The sequence below is a fragment of the Capricornis sumatraensis genome, chromosome 9 (genome assembly GCF_032405125.1).
Source record: "Capricornis sumatraensis isolate serow.1 chromosome 9, serow.2, whole genome shotgun sequence".
NCBI classification, from domain to species: domain Eukaryota; kingdom Metazoa; phylum Chordata; class Mammalia; order Artiodactyla; family Bovidae; genus Capricornis; species Capricornis sumatraensis.
The window spans coordinates 94,367,188-94,385,051 of NC_091077.1; the positions used below are offsets into that span (position 1 = coordinate 94,367,188).

At 42.8% G+C, this 17,864-nt stretch overlaps 1 protein-coding gene across 1 annotated transcript in view; it reads left to right on the forward strand.

The window, feature by feature from the left end:
- The window catches only part of RHOBTB3 (Rho related BTB domain containing 3), a 60,316-nt gene that overhangs the window by 16,711 nt on the left and 25,741 nt on the right, over window positions 1-17,864 (forward strand). The window contains exons 4-6 of the mRNA XM_068981127.1: window positions 5,156-5,267; window positions 7,615-7,980; window positions 17,577-17,689. Coding sequence (XP_068837228.1) covers window positions 5,156-5,267; window positions 7,615-7,980; window positions 17,577-17,689 — 591 coding nt within the window. The remainder of the gene's footprint in view (window positions 1-5,155; window positions 5,268-7,614; window positions 7,981-17,576; window positions 17,690-17,864) is intronic.

Below are 17,864 nucleotides of genomic sequence, written 5' to 3' on the forward strand. Positions count from 1 at the left end.
AGTTTGGTTTCATTTGTTAGAGAAGCTGGAGCACTTGCATCTGTGATCTCATGTTCCCGTTCCAGGTTCCTGGCCCTGAGGCTCTCAGGATCACTCTTCCCATTTCCCAGCTCCCAGGTTCTCTTCTCTTCCCTCGTTGTTTCTCTGTGTTCCTAACACCTAGTGTTGGAGGCGTGATGAGAATCAAAGAAGTGGTCAGAGTCTGGAGAAAAGCTTGTGGTTTCCTTTTGCCTTAACTCAAGACTCAATGAGAATGTGAAAATAAGATCAGAATGGTCTCCTTTAGACCCTTGAATAGTAAAATATAACTGGGACCTTGAGTGTAAGAAACAGTGGTATTTGCAAGATTATGGATGGAGTGTTAATGTCAGAGTGAAAGGTGCATTTCACTATTAATATCTTGTGTTTAGCAGTCAGGGAGGAAGAGCAGTGCAGTGTTACCCTCAGACCTGGCCAAGGGCAGCCTGTGCTCTTGAGCTCTGGAAGGCCTCCTCTGGTTGCACCCCTCCACACAGAGCACCAGTTGATGGACTCATGGGGAGGTGCCCACTGCAGCTCGTAGCTCCCCTCCTGACCTGCACCGTCCGTGTGGTAGCCACTAGCCACATCTGGCTGTTTATATTTAAATTAATCTAGAAATAATGCAGGAGACTTCCAGTTCAAGATGGGGGAGTAGGAGCACATGCTGTCAGCTCCTCTTGCGAGAGCACTAGCTGCTGAACAACCATCGACAGGTGGACGCCGGAACCTACCAGAAAGCAGTGCCTCACGTCCAGAGACAAAGAAGAAGCCGCAGTGAGATGGTAGGAGGGGCACAGTCACGATGAAGTCAGATCCCATACCCGCTGGGTGGGTGACCCTCAAACCGGAGAACAGTGAATACCAAAGAAGTTCTCCAACTGTTGTGAAGGTTTGGAACCCTATGTTGGGCTTCCCAGCCGACAGACCTGACAAAGGGACTGGGAATCCCCAGGGAATCCGACCTTGAAGCCCAGTGGGATTGGAGTACAAGGCTTCCACAGGACTGGGGGAGATGGAGACTCCAGACTTGGAGGGCACAAACAAAACCTTGCACGCACCAATCAAGACTCAGAGGAAAGGAGCAGTGACTCCGCAGGAAACTAAACCAAAATGACCTGCTAGTGTTGGAGGGTCTCCTATGGAGGCGTGGGTCAGCAGGGGCTCATTGCAGGGATGGGGGCACTGGCAGCAGCTGTCTGGGAAGGTCCCCTTTGGCGTAAACACCCTTGGAGGTCACCATTAGCCAGACGATGGAGCCTGTAGACTAGCCTGTAGGGCTGGGTTAGAAAGTGAAGTCGCTCAGTCAGGTCCGACTCTTTGCGACCCCATGGACTGTAGCCTACCGGGCTCCTCTGTCCATGGGATTTTCCAGGCAAGATTACTGGGGTGGGTTGCCATTTCCTTCTCCAGGAGATCTTCCTGATCCAGGGATTGAACCCAGATCTCCCACATTGTAGGCAGATGCTTTATTGTCTGAGCCACCAGGGAAGTCAGGGCTGGGTTGCCTCAGATCAAAAAACTACCGGGGAGGGAGCACAGCCCCACCCATCAGCAGATAATTGGATTAAAGCTTTACTGAGCAAGGTCCTGCCCACCAGAGCAAGACCCAGTTTTTCCCACCACCAGTCCCTCCCATCAGAAAGCTTACACAAGCCTCATGGTCTCCTCCATCAAAAAAGGCAGACAGAAGAAGCAAGAAGAACCACAATCTCCCATCGACTAATACAGAACCACATCACAGGAAGTTAATCAGCATGAAAAAGCAGAAAGTTGTGTCCCAGATGAAGGGACAAGGTAAAACCCCAGAAAAACAACTAAATGAGGTAGAGATAGGCAACCTTCCAGAAAAAGAATACAGAATAAAGACAATGAGTTTGATTCAGGATCTTGGAAAAGGAATGGAGGCAAAGATTGAGAAGATGCAAGAAATGTTTACCAAAGACCTCTAAGAACTAAAGAACCAACAGAGGCGAGCAATGCTCTAGGAGGAATCCGTGGCAGAGAAACAGGCAGAAGCACAGATAAATTACCTGGAGGGCAGAATGGTGGAAAGCACTGCCACAGGGCAGAATATAGAGAAAAGGACGAAAGGAAATGAAGACAGTCTCAGAGACCTCTGGGACAACATTGAGCACACCAGTATTCACATTGTAGGGGTCCCAGAAGGAGACGAGAGAAAGGACCTGAGAAAATGTTTGAAGAGATAATAACTGAAAACTTCCCTAACATGGGAAAGAAAATAGTCAGCCAAGTCCAGGAAGCACAGAGTGTCCCAAACAGGATGAATCCAAGGAAGCACACACTGAGACGTAGTAATCAAACTGACAAACCTTAAAATATTAAAAGCAACCAAGGAAGAATGACAAATAGCATGCCAGTGAACTTGCATCAGGCCATCAGCTGATTTCTCAGCAGAAACTACAAGCCAGAAGGGAATGGCGTGACATATTTACAGTGATGAAAGGGAAGAACCTACCAGCAGAAATACTCTACCCAGCAAGACTCTCCTTCAGATTTGATGGAGAAATCAAAAGCTTTCCAGACAAGCAAAAATTAAAAGAACTCAGCACCACCAAACCAGCTTTACAACAATTGCTAAGGGAACTTCTCTAAACAGAAAACAAGAGGAGGAAAAGCCCTGTGCTGTGCTGTGCTGAGTCACTCAGTCCTGTCTGGCTCTTTGCAACCCCATGGACTGTAGCCCGCCAGGCTTCTCTGTCCATGGGGATTCTCCAGGCCAGAATACCGGAGTGGGTTGCCATGCCCTCCTCCAGGGGATCTTCCCAACCCAGGGATCAAACGTAGGTCTCCTGAGTTTCAGGCAGATTCTTAACCATCTGAGCCACCAGGGATGCCCAAGAAAATCCCTACCTACAGAAAATAAATCCAGAACAATTAAGAAAGCAGTAGTAGAGTCATAAGTATTGATAATTAGCTTAAATGTAAATGATTAAATGCATCAACCAAAAGACATAGACCAGCTGAGCAGATGAAAACAAGTGCATGTATGCACTTCCACTCACCACATCACTCTCCTTGACCCCCCAGGTTGTATGTAGTTATTTGATATTGACAATTTAATCATGTTCCCACTATGGCATGCAATTATAATTATTTTTTATTCTCTGTCTGGTTATTGGTTGTGAAAACTGATAAACACATTTTACTGTTGTGATTGTGTAACTATTACTTGCTTAATACCACCGCATCACGATTGGCCAACAGAAAAGTTATAGAATTCTATATCTCCAAAACCACCACTTAATAGAAGAACCTGTTATCACTTTTTAAAATCCAGATGTATATCAGAATCATCTTGGAATTTTTTGAAAAATACAAATGCCCAGGTAGTGCTTTTTTTTTTTAAAACCAGAGCTCCAAATATGTCTCTAATGAGCAGCCTTGTTTATTTTTAAACACCTGGGCTATGTGAGCATCTTTTACTTTTATCTAGCTTGTTTCACTTGTTCTATCTCATATGCCGTGCTCCTCTGTCCATGGGATTTTCCAGGTAAGAATACTGGAGTGGGTTGCCATTTCCTTCTCCAGGGAAACCTTCCAAACCCAGGGATCGAATGCACGTCTCTTGTATTGCAGACAGATTCTTCATTGCTTAGCCACCCGGGAAGCCTATACATACATAAATAATTTTTGCTGTTCAGTCACCAGGTCATGTCCAACTCTTTGCGACCCCACGGACTGCAGCACACCAGGCTTCCTGTCCTTCACTATCTCCTGGAGCTTGCTCAAACTCAAGTCCATTGAGGTGGTGATGCCATCCAACCATCTCATCCTCTGTCATCCCCTTCTCCTCTTGCCCTCAATCTTTCCCAGCATCAGGGTCTTTTCCAATGAGTCAGCTCTTTGCATTGGGTGGCCAAAGTATTGGAGCTTCAGCTTCAGCATCAGTCCTTCCAATGAATATTCAGGACTGATTTCCTTTAAGATTGACTGGTTGGATCTCCTTGCAGTCCAGGGGATTCTCAAGAGACTTACACGTACATACATAAATAATAATAAAAAATTCCATTCCTCAAGTGCACTATCCACATTTCAGGTCCTCCATAGCTATATTTAGCTAGTGGCTACTGTTCCATGATTAGCACAGATGTTATAGGACATTTCCATCAACACAGAGCATTGCATTCTGTGCTGTGACCCAGCATCCCGAGTCCTCTGACCAGCTGGTGCTGAGTCTGTTTTGCTCAGTCTGTTTTGCTCAGTCTGTTCCAGTCTCTTCCCTGGGTCCATCTACCTGAAGGTGGCCCACATGTCTGATAATGTACACCCTGAGGCCTGAGAGGTGACCGAGGGGTGACTGGATATGAGGAGTAGGGGAGGGGAGAGTGGCTGGACCTCGGTTGTGTAGGGCTGGATGTCTACCTGCATGCTCCAGTGCCCTCAGGTAGGGGAGTGTGGAGTGGGCAGGCGGAGAGCAGAAGAGGGGTCTTGGGTCCCAGGAGTTAGGGGCCAGCTCTCTGTGCTGCAGAAAACTCTGAGTCTCAGAATTTAAATCTGAACCAGGCCTTCCAGTTTAAATGATAACATACTTGGCAAAGCAGGATGATAGAATATATTTTATGTAACAGTTTATTTTCTTGATTTGCAACACTTAAATATTTAGGCAGGTGGTATGTGGACCTCCTTTTGTATTTTTGCCCCAGGCATCACATGCCCAGAGCTGTGTAAGTGCATGTGGTTAAGATTTTTAATTTATGAAATGATGGATGCGTTTCAAAGTAATTTGTTCAGGAAAAAAAGTAGAGCACATATGAACTTTCTGAATTGTTGTGAGCATATGTGACCCAAAGCTAAAGATCTGCTCTTGGTTTGAATTTTTCTAGTGTCAGTTATTATAGTTGCCCGTGAGATGGTTATTCTTAGTCACATGGATGTACTGCTTGGCATTCTTGATTATTCAAGAGAAAGTACAGTGTTTTGCTTGAATGATAGTTTATGTTTAGACAAGGCACAGACTGTTCTGCCTGATAGATGTTTTTAAAAAATAAAAAAAATTGAAAACTATTGGCTAAGGCATACATGTCGATGGTAGTGGCAGCTGTGATTTGGGGTCCAAATAATCATGTCAGATACGTAATTTTGTCAGAGCTCTAACATTTGATTCTTGTTTTAGTTGGAATATTTCATGATCCAGGCCTTAAATCAGAAGACAAGTGAAAAAATGAAGAGAAGAAAGATGAGCAACTCGTTTCATGGAATTAGACCACCTCAGCTTGAACAGCCAGGTGTGTTTATTAGCCCGTGTCTAAACATTCTGCTGATATTTATTGTAGATCATTTCAAAAGCATGGGGGCAATTGTTCTCAAATTTGAGTGTGTTCAGGACTCACCTGACATTCCGATTCAGTGAATCTGGGATGGAGTCTGAATCTGATTTTTAAATAAGCCTCCCAGATGATTCTGAAGCAGGTGGTACCTGGGTCACATTTTGAGGACTATTGTCTTGAAAACTTGAACCTGTAGATTCTTTAGGAATGGTGTGTGTGATAGAGAGCTGCTCTAAATTACAGTCCAGTGAGAAATAACCAGATATGATGCATGAACTTTGAGTGGATACAGGTTCCATAAAAACATGTAAAAGATGTTCTTGGGACAGTTGTGTAAAATTTCATTATGGATGGGAAATTAGATGATACTATGGGATTACTGTGGATTTTCTTACATATGATAATAGTACTGTGTTTAGTAGAAGAATGTTCTTATTCTTAGGAGATAAATATGAGTTATGAGTAAATATGAAAGTATTTAGAACTAAAGTATCCTGATGATTACAAATTACTTTTAAACGGTTTGTGAGTGAAGGAGAGTTGCACACACACAGAGAGAGGGAGAAAATTTAGAGATAAGGCCAAAAAGGAAAGTGTTAATAATTACAGAATTTAAGGGCAAGATATATGTGTGCTCATTGTATCATTCTTTGAGGTTTATGACTGTTTGAAAATGTTCATGATATAGGGTTAGAGGAAAATAAAGTTAAAAATAAATTATATCAACTTACCAGAACTTATTGCATAATCTTGTAATAGCAATGGTAAAATAATACTGTGTTCAGATCAAGTAATTATGGATATTGTTCATACTTGATAAGTATTTGGTGAATGAATGAATGTTCCTGAACAAGCCAAGAGAGTGTAATTTTGTATGGGAAGTCAGTTCCAAAAATGTGGACATACAGACCGTAAAATTGGCTTTGAACTTGGTGACATGCAGGGTGAAAGGGGTGATGTGGTCTTTTACATAGCAAACCCTGGGCCCTTAATTACTTCCTGGATGTGAAGATGAGTAGGGGGTGGCCAAGTCAATAATACTGATGCGTAATTTCTTCGTTCTTATTAATCAAGAAGAGAAAATATACCAGTTGCTCAGACAAGGCAGAATGCTTCAGGTCATTTAGCACTACAACCTGTGGGTCTTCATCTGGGGCCAGCAGGTGAGATAGTGGGCAGGTGTGACCTTCCCACGGGTGCACGTTTGTTCCGGTGCTGACTTCTGCTAAGGACCGATCCCGGGCTTTGGGGCACGTGGTTTTTATAAACTGTTCTCAGACAGTCAGGATCTGTAGGGTGCCTCTGGTGATGGAGAGAAGAGGATGGATAGGGTACGGGGCAGAAAGAGCCTGGCCCCCAACTTGTTGTTGTCAAGTTTGTAGACTAGAGTTCTGCTTTAGAATAAAGAATTGTTTTTATTCTTGAAGAAGTCTGAATGGTACTGGTTTAGATGATTGTATATCCTTCAGGCAACCCTTCCCAGGTCACACTTTCCTCGGTGTAGCTTTAGATGAAAGTTAGCAGACTGTTCACAATTAGAGTTTATGATGAGGACCTGGGCTGTGGTTCTCAGGGCCGATGTTCTGAATTGATGGAGGCTAATGAAATTTAGTTAGTGATCAAACTAGGGAATGGAAGGTTACATCCCCTTGTGGAAATATGGAGCCTGACCAGCAATCTCCCTGACATGTGCCGAGAGGAAAAAGCTGGCTGTGGGGCAGCATAATGTTTTACTAGGAGGGAAAGACAAACTTTAGCATCAGAATAAAATGGTCAAGATGGTTTTAAACCATCGAGTCCGAAACTCGGAACCCTGGCTTTTGAGAGGCTGCAGTTTTAACAATTCATGCCTCTGCCTTCAGTTGTTCTGGGAGGAAAACTACTTCAGATGTGAGGTTGGGCTCTTCAGAACTTTCAGAAATTTCTTTGAATTTTTCATCAGGTGAAAAATGATGACAGCCAGCATAACTCAAATCGAGCATTTGGAGAAATATTTTATGTGGGGGCACACCTAGTGAGAAATGCTCTTTGTGGCGTTGGTACATTTTTCATTTGTACTATGAAAAGTAAATACAGTATTTCTGTGTATCCGTGTCATTCCTGGATAGTTAGTTTATAATTAGATGAAGCTATAGAAAAGGTGCTGTTTTTCTGGGTCCAAAATGGCCAAATATTGGCAACTTCCTATGGTTCAACCTAATAATATTTAAAAAAATAGATTGTTTTGTTGTGTTTAAACCTGAAGTGACGGGGGTGTGTAGACCTAAAGAGCAGTTTGTTATTCTTATCTTCTTTTTTGAAACAGAGAAAATGCCTGTCTTGAAGGCTGAAGCATCGCATTATAACGCCGACTTAAACAACTTGCTGTTCTGCTGCCAGTGTGTGGACGTGGTGTTTTACAGCCCAGATTTAAAGGAAGTGGCCGAGGCCCACAAGATCGTTCTCTGCGCCGTCAGCCATGTTTTCATGCTGCTCTTCAGTGTGAAGAGTCCTGCCGACATTCAGGATTCCAGTATCATCCAAACTACCCAGGATCTCTTTACTATAAACAGAGACCCCGCGTTTCCAGGTGCTAGCCAGGAGTCTCCAGGCAACCCGCCCTTACGAGTCATTGTTAAAGACGCCTTCTTCTGTTCTTGTTTATCAGACATCCTGCGCTTCATTTATTCAGGTATCTTGTCAAATGGTTCTGGTACAGCCTCATAAGCTTTTGAGATGAAGTATGCCCGTGGGCCTCATGTATTACGGGATGGTTTTATCTTTCTCTTCTTCATACTATCTGAGATGAAGATTGTAAATGAAATAGGGTTTGCTTTATCCACAGGAACTGGTCCAAGCTTTCTCCTTACAAGTTTCCTTGCCTTGGTTTTACATCTACCTGTAGAAACAATAACCTCTTTTCCTATTGAGCGAATACGTTAGTATTTTAAGTGTTAGTCACTTAGTTGTGTCCGACTCTGTGATCTCATGGATTGTAGCCCTCCAGGCTCCTGTGTCCATGGAATTCTCCAGGCAAGAATACTGGAGGAGGTATCCACTCCCTTCTCCAGGGATTTTCCTGACCCTAGGGATCAAACCTGGATCTCCCACAATGCAGGCAAATTCCTTACCATCTGAGCCACAAGGGAAGCCATTATATTTCAAAGAATATTCAGAATTCATTTTGAATATTCAGTATTCAAGAATTCATTGTCTGGTTTAACTTTAAAGAAATAAAATTCTTCAAATATATATGAAAATAAGTGTCTTTACTTACTTATTCTTGTTTGACGCAGATTTTGGAGGGAATTGAAGGGAGAAATTACCATGATCATTGCATTCAGTTTAGCAACTAGAAACAGTATCTAAAGTTAGTTTGGACTGAAATCTGATTAACTTTGACTATGAGTATTTCAAACTGCTGTTACTTCTGTGCTCTAACCTTTGTAAGATTCAGCTTATCGATTGCTTTTCTTCTTATCCTTTTAAAAGCTCAGTATAGCACATATATTCTAAAGATTAGACTTTTTAATTTGAGTTATTTTAACAGGGTGGCTTCCTGGGTAACTCAGCTGGTAAAGAATCCACCTGCAGTGCAGAAGACCTGGGTTCAGTCCCTAGGTTGGGAAGAGTCCCTGGAGGAGGACATGGCCACCCGCTGCAGTATTCTTGCCTAGAGAATCCCTATGGATTCAGTCAAATGATTGATGATGAGATTTTTCTTTTTTTCATTGGGGTTGTGTTTAGTTTTGCAAGTTAAGAAGTTAATGGTTGTAAAAAATACAGTTGTAGCATGCAGATTTAAGTGGATTAAAAATATACATATTGGAGTTGAATGTGGTGATATAAATCTTAAATCCATTAGGTGAATATTTGCTTGGAATATTCCACCCCTGCAGAGCATACCAGCAGTCAGTGCCTTCGGCATGGCAGCCTCTCTGTTACGTGTAGGCTGAACTAATGAGTAGACGCTAGTAGCTGTGAATCATTACGTGAGCAAACCAGATAAGCTAGAGTCTTCATTTAGTACAACAGATTTTTATGTTTAAACTTAGAATCTCACAGTTCAGAATTAGGACTAATTTCGAAAAGCCAAAATGTTTACACGTTAGAAGAAAAAAAATGTCTTTAATGATATGTCAGAGAACCGTGATGGAAGTGTTTGCCTTTTCTTTTCAATGAGTCTGCTGTTGAAGTCATGAATTATTCAGCATGTTTCCCACAGTATCCATTAAATACTTTCAAAGACACATGAGCATTTTGAGGTCAGCTCTATCCTCTATAATATGGTAGCAATAAAATGACTAAATATATGTCCAGTGACAGAACCTGCTTATCTTTCTCCTAGGGAGTAATTTTTTTTTTTAATTGCAAAATTCATACATACAGATGGAAAAAAGGGAGAGAGAAAAGAAGAAAGTTCTTACGCCCTAGTACCTTTCCCCAGAGTTGATTGCCTGTTATAAGTCGTTCATGTATTCACTCTCTGATGCTTTTTGAGAGAGATGAATATGTTGAGAAACTTGTAACCTTTGGTGACTGATGTTTCCTGGGAACCACAGGTAGTTTCCATGGGTGGAATGTGGAGTGGGAGGGGATGGCTGGAAGGAGATAAGGCTGGCAGGGCCCTTGGGAGCTGCTCCTGCTGTCCTGAGAAGCTGTTCTAGAACTTTATGCATGATCAGACTGGGCTTTGGGAAGATCCTCTCTAGTGATGGTCGAAAGGTGGAAGAGCAGGCAAGACAGGAGTGCAGTTAGGAAGCACTGTTATTCTGGAGCTCAGCCTCAGGAAGGCCGACATTCTGAAAACAGGTGGTTGGTCTTGCAGCCTCTCTATCACCAGTACCAGTGCTCTTCAAACCTTAAAGTACCTGCCAGTCACCTGGTGATCTTGTTAATATGCAGATTCTGATTCGGTGGGCCCTGGCGGGGCATCGGTTCAGTTTAGTCGCTCAGTCATGTCCAACTTTTTGCGACCCCAGGGACTGCAGCACGCCAGGCCTCACTGTCCATCACCAACTCCTGGAGCTTGCTCAGACTCATGTCCATTGAATCGATCATGCCATCCAGCCATCTCATCCTCTGTCATCCCCTTCTCCTCCCACCTTCAGTCTTTCCCAGCATCAGGGTGTTTTCCAGTGAGTCAGTTCTTCGCATCAGGTGGCCAAAGTATTAGCTTCAACATCAGTCCTTCCAATGAACATTCAGGACTGATTTCCTTTAGGTTTGACTGGTTGGATCTCCTTGCAGTCCAAGGGACTCTCAAGAGTCTTCTCCAACACCACACTTCAAAAGCATCAATTCTTTGGAGCTCAGCTTTCTTTATGGTCCAGCTCTCACATCTGTACATGACTACTGGGACAACCATAGCTTTGACTAAATGGACTTTTGTCGGTGAAGTAATGTCTCTGCTTTTTAATATGCTATCTAGGTTGGTCATAGCTTTTCTTCCAGGGAGCAAGCTGAATTTCATGGCTGCAGTCACCATCTGCGGTGATTTCGGAGCCCAAGAAAATAAAGTCTGTCGCTGTTTCCACTTTTTCCCCATCTATTTGTCATGAAGTGATGGAACCAGATGTCATGATCTTAGTTTTTTGAATGTTGAGTTTAAAGCCAACTTTTTCTCTCCTCTTTCACTTTCATCAAGAGGCTGTTTAATTGTTCACTTTCTGCCATAAGGGTGGTGTCATCTGCATATCTGAGGTTATTGATATTTCTCCCAACAATCTTGATTCCAGTTAGTGCCTCATACAGCCCAGCATGGAACCAGTTCGTTGTTCCATGTCCAGTTCTAACTGTTGCTTCCTGACCTGCATACAGATTTCTCAGGCAGATCAGGTGGTCTGGTATTCCCATCTCTTTCAGAATTTTCCACAGTTTATTGTGATCCACACAGTCAAAGACTTTAGAGTAATCAGTGAAGCAGAAGTAGATATTTTTCTGGAAGTCTCTTGTTTTTTCGATGATCCAGCGGATGTTGGCAATTTGATCTCTGGTACCTCTGCCTTTTCTAAATCCAGCTTGAACTTCTGGAAGTTCTCGGTTCATGTACTGTTAAAGTCTGGCTTGGAGAATTTTGAGCATTACTTTGCTAGTGTGTGAGATGAATGCAATTGTGCAGTAGTTTGAATATTCTTTGGCATTGCCTTCCTTTGGGATTGGAATGAAAACTGATCTTTTCCAGTCCTGTGGCCACTGCTGAGTTTTCCAAATTTGCTGGCATATTGAGTGCAGCACTTTCACAGCATCATTTTTTAGGATTTGAAATAGCTCAGCTAGAATTCCATCACCCCCACTAACTTTGTTCATAGTGATGCTTCCTAAGGCCCACTTGACTTCATATTCCAGGATGTCTGGCTCTAGGTGAGTGATCACACTGTCATGGTTATCTGGGTCATGAAGACCTTTTTTGTACAGTTCTTCTGTGTATTCTTGCCACCTCTTCTTAATATCTTCTGCTTCTGTTAGGTTCATACCATTTCTGTCCTTTATTGTGCCCATCTTTGCATGAAGTATTCCCTTGGTATCTGTAATTTTCTTGAAGAGATCTCTAGTCTTACCCATTCTACTATTTTCCTCTATTTCTTTGCATTGATCACTGAGGAAGGCTTTCTTATGTGTCTTTGCTATTCTTTGGAACTCTGCATTCAGTTGAATATATCTTTCCTTTTCTCCTTTGCCTTTCACTTCTCTTCTGTTCTCAGCTATTTGTAAGCCCTCCTCAGACAACCATTTTGCCTTTTTGCATTTCTTCTTCTTGGGGATGATTTTGATCACTGCCTTCTATACAGTGTAACAAACCTCCATCCATAGTTCTTGGCAGGCACTCTGTCAATCATATCTGACCCCTTGAATGCATGAGGGTCTGCATTTCCAGTAGTGTCTAGTAGTGCTGATGTTTTGTACCTCAAGTTGCTGCAGCACCTGCTCTTGGTAGGCTGGGACCACCAGCCACAGCCAGGGGATGAGGGCCTGGAATTCAGCCCAGAGGCCCTGAAGAGGAACCTAGTGATTGGTCTCAGGGCACAGGGTCAAAGTGAAATCGCCTGCCAGGCTGACTGACACAGAGCTCTCTGGAGCTGGGGCTGTCCATGCATTCTTGTACCCCCTGCCTGAAGTTGAGGCAAGAGAATGCTTAGTGGTTGGGTGGAAACCCAGTGAGCCTGGCAGTAGTGACTAGAAGGCAGAAGTGCGTGATGACATGGAGAGCTTGCTGAGCTGCAAGCCCCCAACCAGTTCAGGGCATGGACTTCTTAGTCTGACGCTTAGCTGTTGCCTTTCTGCTCTGAGCTTTGTTTGCATGTGACCCAGTCAAGAGGTAGTGCCAGGTACACTCTGGCCACAGGCCACTGACCTGGGGCTACTGGGAGGCCTGGATGCGGGTTGAGGCAAAAGGAAAGTGAATGCTTCAGCAGGTGCCTGATAATTATTATTTACCTATTTACTCAGTATAACCTCAGACTCAAGCAAAAGTGCTACTGTTCGTTGTGTTTAAAAAGACAACCATCTCAGCAAAATACAATTTATTGAGAAGAAAAATCAACCAGATTCCCAGTCTCAAATGTCTAAACATTTTCTGATGTTTTGCTTTTGCCCTTTGATTTTTCTTGGTGCATAGGTTGCTTATTTAAAAAAATATTTTTTTAATTAAAGCAAACTAAAATTTGAAACCTAACTTTTTTTCTCCCCCTTAGAGATTTAAGAGGCTGGGCTTATGTATTTTATGTTTGTTTATCTTATTGTTGTCCAACATCTGAAAACTTTTGAACAGAGCACAAGTCTTAAGACCCAGTTTCACACTGGTTTCCTCCTTGCAGCCCAGGCCTAGCTGCAGGTCCTGTTGGGAAGCGTGGAAGACAGGAGCGGGTTGTGCTCACGTCAGTTGGACTGGGAGGCAGAGGCAGAACACATGAGAGGGCGTGCTCCGGAATGTTTGCCCTGAGCAAACACGGGCTGAAAAACCCTATTAAACCTGTCTCCTCCTCTTTTTAAAAAATGAACCAAATGACAGAGAATGTCTCCATTTTTAAAAAAAATTTATAATTTTCTTTTAACCTTTAGAAATTTGAAATGTTGTAGATATTGTGTCTACCATGGACATTCGAGTCCTATATTTAGGAAGGGCCTTTTAATACTCTGGTTAACACTTTGCCCCTGTAATGAAGGCCTCTGTTCATTTTCATATTCAAATTTCTGAGCAAATAGACACAGTGTAAGTGCATATGTTAATCTCCTCTTGGATAGCTGCTAACATTGCATAGTGTCTGAGCACGTCATGACTGCTGCTGACATTGTGTGTGCATGCTCAGTGGTGCCCAACTCTTTGCAACCCCATGAACTGGAGTCCACCAGGCTGCTCTGTCCATGGGATTTTCCAGGCAGGAATACTGGAGTGGATTGCCATTTCTTTCCCCAGGGGATCTCCCTACCCAGGGATCAAACCCATGTCTCTTGGGTTGTCTGCATTGTCAGGCGGATTCTTTACCACTGAAGGAGGAATAATCTGATAAGTGAGGCCCGCAGTTTCCTGGTCTTGAGGAGTAATCCTTAAATGGCATACAATTGTAACATTCTTAGGATACTCTGTACAGCCTTTATGCTGGCAAATTCGAGTCACAGGATCTCGATGGATAGCAATTGAAATCTTTGTAAGAGCATCAAGAATTTAGCTCTGAGCTCTTCCTGCCACAGATGGCCCTTAGAATTTCACATCACTTATTGAAATGCTGCCAGGGTAAATGAATTTGTGGAAATGAGCGTAGTATTCTCCAGGTCTTGAAATTATTCTGTGATATGCTTTTTTCTGCACTGCATAAAAGAACAGCTGAATGCACATGGGTAGATCATGCTCTCTAAGACTAAGTAAATAAGTGCTCTAAGAAGTTAAAGAAAATCACAGTCAGTTATGCAGGATGACATCTAGAGCTCTGCTGTAACATACAGTACCATGCCTATGTTAGCAGTAGTGTATTAAAACTATGTTAAGAAAATGGAACACATGTTAAATGTTATTGGGCCTTCCTTGGTTGCTCAGACTGTAAAGAATCTGCCTGAATGCAGAAGACCTGGGTTTGATCTCTGGATGGGAAATGTCCTCTGGAGAAGGGAATGGCTACCCACTCCACTATTCTTGCCTGGAGAATTCCATGGCCAGAGGAGCCAGGGGGCTACACTCATGGGGTCTCAAAAGAGTCAGACATAGTTTAGCATATAACACTAAATGTTATTATCACAAGAAAAGAAAAGAAATCTCAGTCTGATTATTGCTGTATTAGGACCTAAGTGTCAAAGATGATTTGATTAGCATTTCTAATTATGAAAAGAACCCAATCATTAGAGTGCCCTTATAACCTAGGCTTACTGTTCTTTTCAGTTATTGGATCTTTCTGTGTCTGTTCTCTAACAGATTAATATCCTGTAGGGATTTACCTGTTGCTAATCTTAATACACTTAGATCTGATGCTTGTTCTCTTTCTGATACTCTTCTGAATGGAGATACTGTGTAGGTGTTCTTTAGTGAATGCCACTTTACTTTTAAGAAACAGGATCTGTGCTCTCCTTTAACATGTGTGAGTATCAGTCTGAACTACTTCCGTGTACTGTTTGCTGCATGCCACTGACCCTGGGTTCTGAAAGTCGATAAAATGTCTAAAGGAGGAGCCGTAGTCATCAGCTCTCAATGCACGCTAGAATTTCCTGGAAGCTTTTAAAATTGATGTCTGGGCCCCATCCCCAGAAATGCTAATTCAGTTGGCCTGGGGATGGCACCTTCTCCAGTGGTATTTTATAAAAGATCGTCCAGGTAAATGTAATACATAGCTAGGGGTGAGAATCACTGGCATAGAGTGAATTTTCTTGAACTGAGGTCCCTTGGCTTCTAAGGGATCCTTCTCTTTTATGTAGACTTTACTGGCTATGTGTGCATGGGAAATTTTCTAGAGCAATGATCCAGACAATTCATCAGATTGTGAAAAGAGTATGTGACTTGAAGTTAAAAATCATTCATTGAGGAAGAGGAAAACAAAAAACATAGGCTTGTTCTAGACTGTACGCCTTGGGGAATTTGAGGAGGGAGAAGAGCTAACAGTGAAGTCAGAAAAAGAGTGCCCAAAGGTAAGAAGAGGCAGGGGTGCCCTGGAGCTAGCTAGTGCCGATGTGTGAGAGGCAGTGGTATTTACCTGTTCCCAGAAATAGATGGGGAAGCAGTGGAAACAGTGGCAGACTTTATTTTTTTGGGCTCCAAAATCACTGCAGATGGTGACTGCAGCCATGAACTTAGACGCTTACTCCTTGGAAGGAAAGTTATGACCAACCTAGATAGCATATTCAAAAGCAGAGACATTACTTTGCCAACAAAGGTCCATCTAGTCAAGGCTATGGTTTTTCCAGTAGTCATGTATGGATGTGAGAGTTGGACTGTGAAGAAGGCTGAGTGCCGAAGAATTGATGCTTTTGAAGTGTGGTGTTGGAGAAGACTCTTGAGAGTGCCTTGGACTGCAAGGAGATCCAACCAGTCCATTCTAAAGGCGATCAGCCCTGGGTGTTCTTTGTAAGGAATGATGCTAAAGCTGAAACTCCAGTACTTTGGCCACCTCATGCGAAGAGCTGACTCATTGGACATGACTCTGATGCTGGGAGGGATTGAGGGCAGGAGGAGAAGGGGACGACTGAGGATGAGATGGCTGGATGGCATCACCGACTTGATGGACGTGAGTCTGAGTGAACTCCGGGAGTTGGTGATGGACAGGGAGGCCTGGCCTGCTGAGATTCATGGGGTCGCAAAGAGTCAGACACGACTTAGAGACTGAACTGAACTGAGCTGAAGGATGTGTTCTGTGTTGTTGTATTGAACTTGGCCCTCGTGGGAGCATGTACCCCACAGAATAGCAAATGCCCCAAATGAGGACTCTCCTTCCCCAACCCCTCTCCCAGGAAACACTGTAGTAGTCATGAAGGGCAGGTAAGGAGAAGTTTAAGATCGGCAAGGATGCCAAGCGCTGCAGGGCTCAGCTATAATGAGGCCCGAGAGCAACTGGACTGCCAATCTGATTCTAATAAAGATTAGTTTTGGATCTCCTTGGTACAGCCTGGCAGCAACTGCCTAATCCCACCGGTTCAGTAAATGTTCATTCTGTGTCCTCTCCACTCCCCAGTATTCATGAAGGCACCTGGCAAAGTTCTGGATACCTGAAGGGAAATACCAGAAGGGAAAGACCAAGAGCAAATAGAAAAGGATCTCAAGTTACCCAGAGAGATAAATCAGCTAAATTCATACTGGTCGTTAACGGCAGAGATAGAACTAGAACCTGGGTCTCCCAACTGTGCCCACCCACCCTGTATCTTTTGGAGCTGTATTTTTAGGATTTAGGACTGTCTATAAGGGATGGGCTGGACGGGGGTAATCTCTACAGAAATGCACTTTTAGAAACAGCTGCATTGATAATAAGATTCACTTGATGTGGAAAAGGCCAGCTGGGAGTGGGAAGGCTGGGTAGGAGACTGCTGTGGGCCAAAGAGAGACGTGTTTAGGGGACGGGGAGACATTTTGCTGATCCTGGACGAGGAGACTGTAAGGCACAGAGGAAAAGGGGCTGACAGGAGTGAGGTGAGCCTAAGAAGATGCCTCAAAAGTGGGTTGGTGTGAAAAAATAAATAAAAGCAGAGGTGAAAAAAAAAAAGTGGGTTGGTGTGAAAAGGGCGAGAGGGACTGGGTGGGGTGATTTTTTTTTTTTTTTCTTTTAATGTCCCAGTTGTGTGGTTCTACAGAAAATTATCCAGCTCTCTTCTTCCGGTTGGTTCTGTAAGAACTGGCTATGGAACATCCTCATCTGACCCGAGAGTGCATGAAACCTTCTGAATGCATTCTGTTCCTTTGCCTGATGGTAGTCACTGCCCTTCATGATTGGTATCACTGAATCCAGCCTTAGAAAAACCGAATCCACCTCGTACTCAGAGCAAGTAAATAAGTTGACTGTTGGCCCTCTTCTGATGGGAACTCATATTCTAGCCGTTGCTGTTATCATTAGCTGATCGCCTGTTCTATCAAGAGGTGGCAGCTGTTCAGGAAGGAGACTCCAGCTTTTGGGAAATAATTTAGGTGAAGGGAAACTTTTTTTTTTTAATGTGAGAGCTGTTTAAATGTTTTAGTGTAATTGCAAGAATATATGTTTGATAAATAAAAATTAAAGGAAAATAATTTTAAAAAAAGAAAGAGGAACATTGATACCCAGTAAAATATTTATCTTCCTGCTTTAACAAGAAATTCAATATATACTGATTTTTTTACAGGTGCCTTCCAGTGGGAAGAGTTAGAAGATGATATCAGGAAGAAATTGAAAGATTGTGGAGATGTTTCAAATGTAATTGAGAAAGTTAAATGCATTTTAAAAACACCAGGAAAGGTAAATTAGTTTATTGTAAGTTACTTTCTCTGAATTATAACTGGTATACTAAGGTGAATATACTGTGGAGTCATGAGGAAAGTTGATAATGTATTTTTTTTCCTTAAGTATATTTTTTGCTGTTTAAATGTTTTAAATATAAACACATGATTTCTTGCTATCTCTGATTTTAATT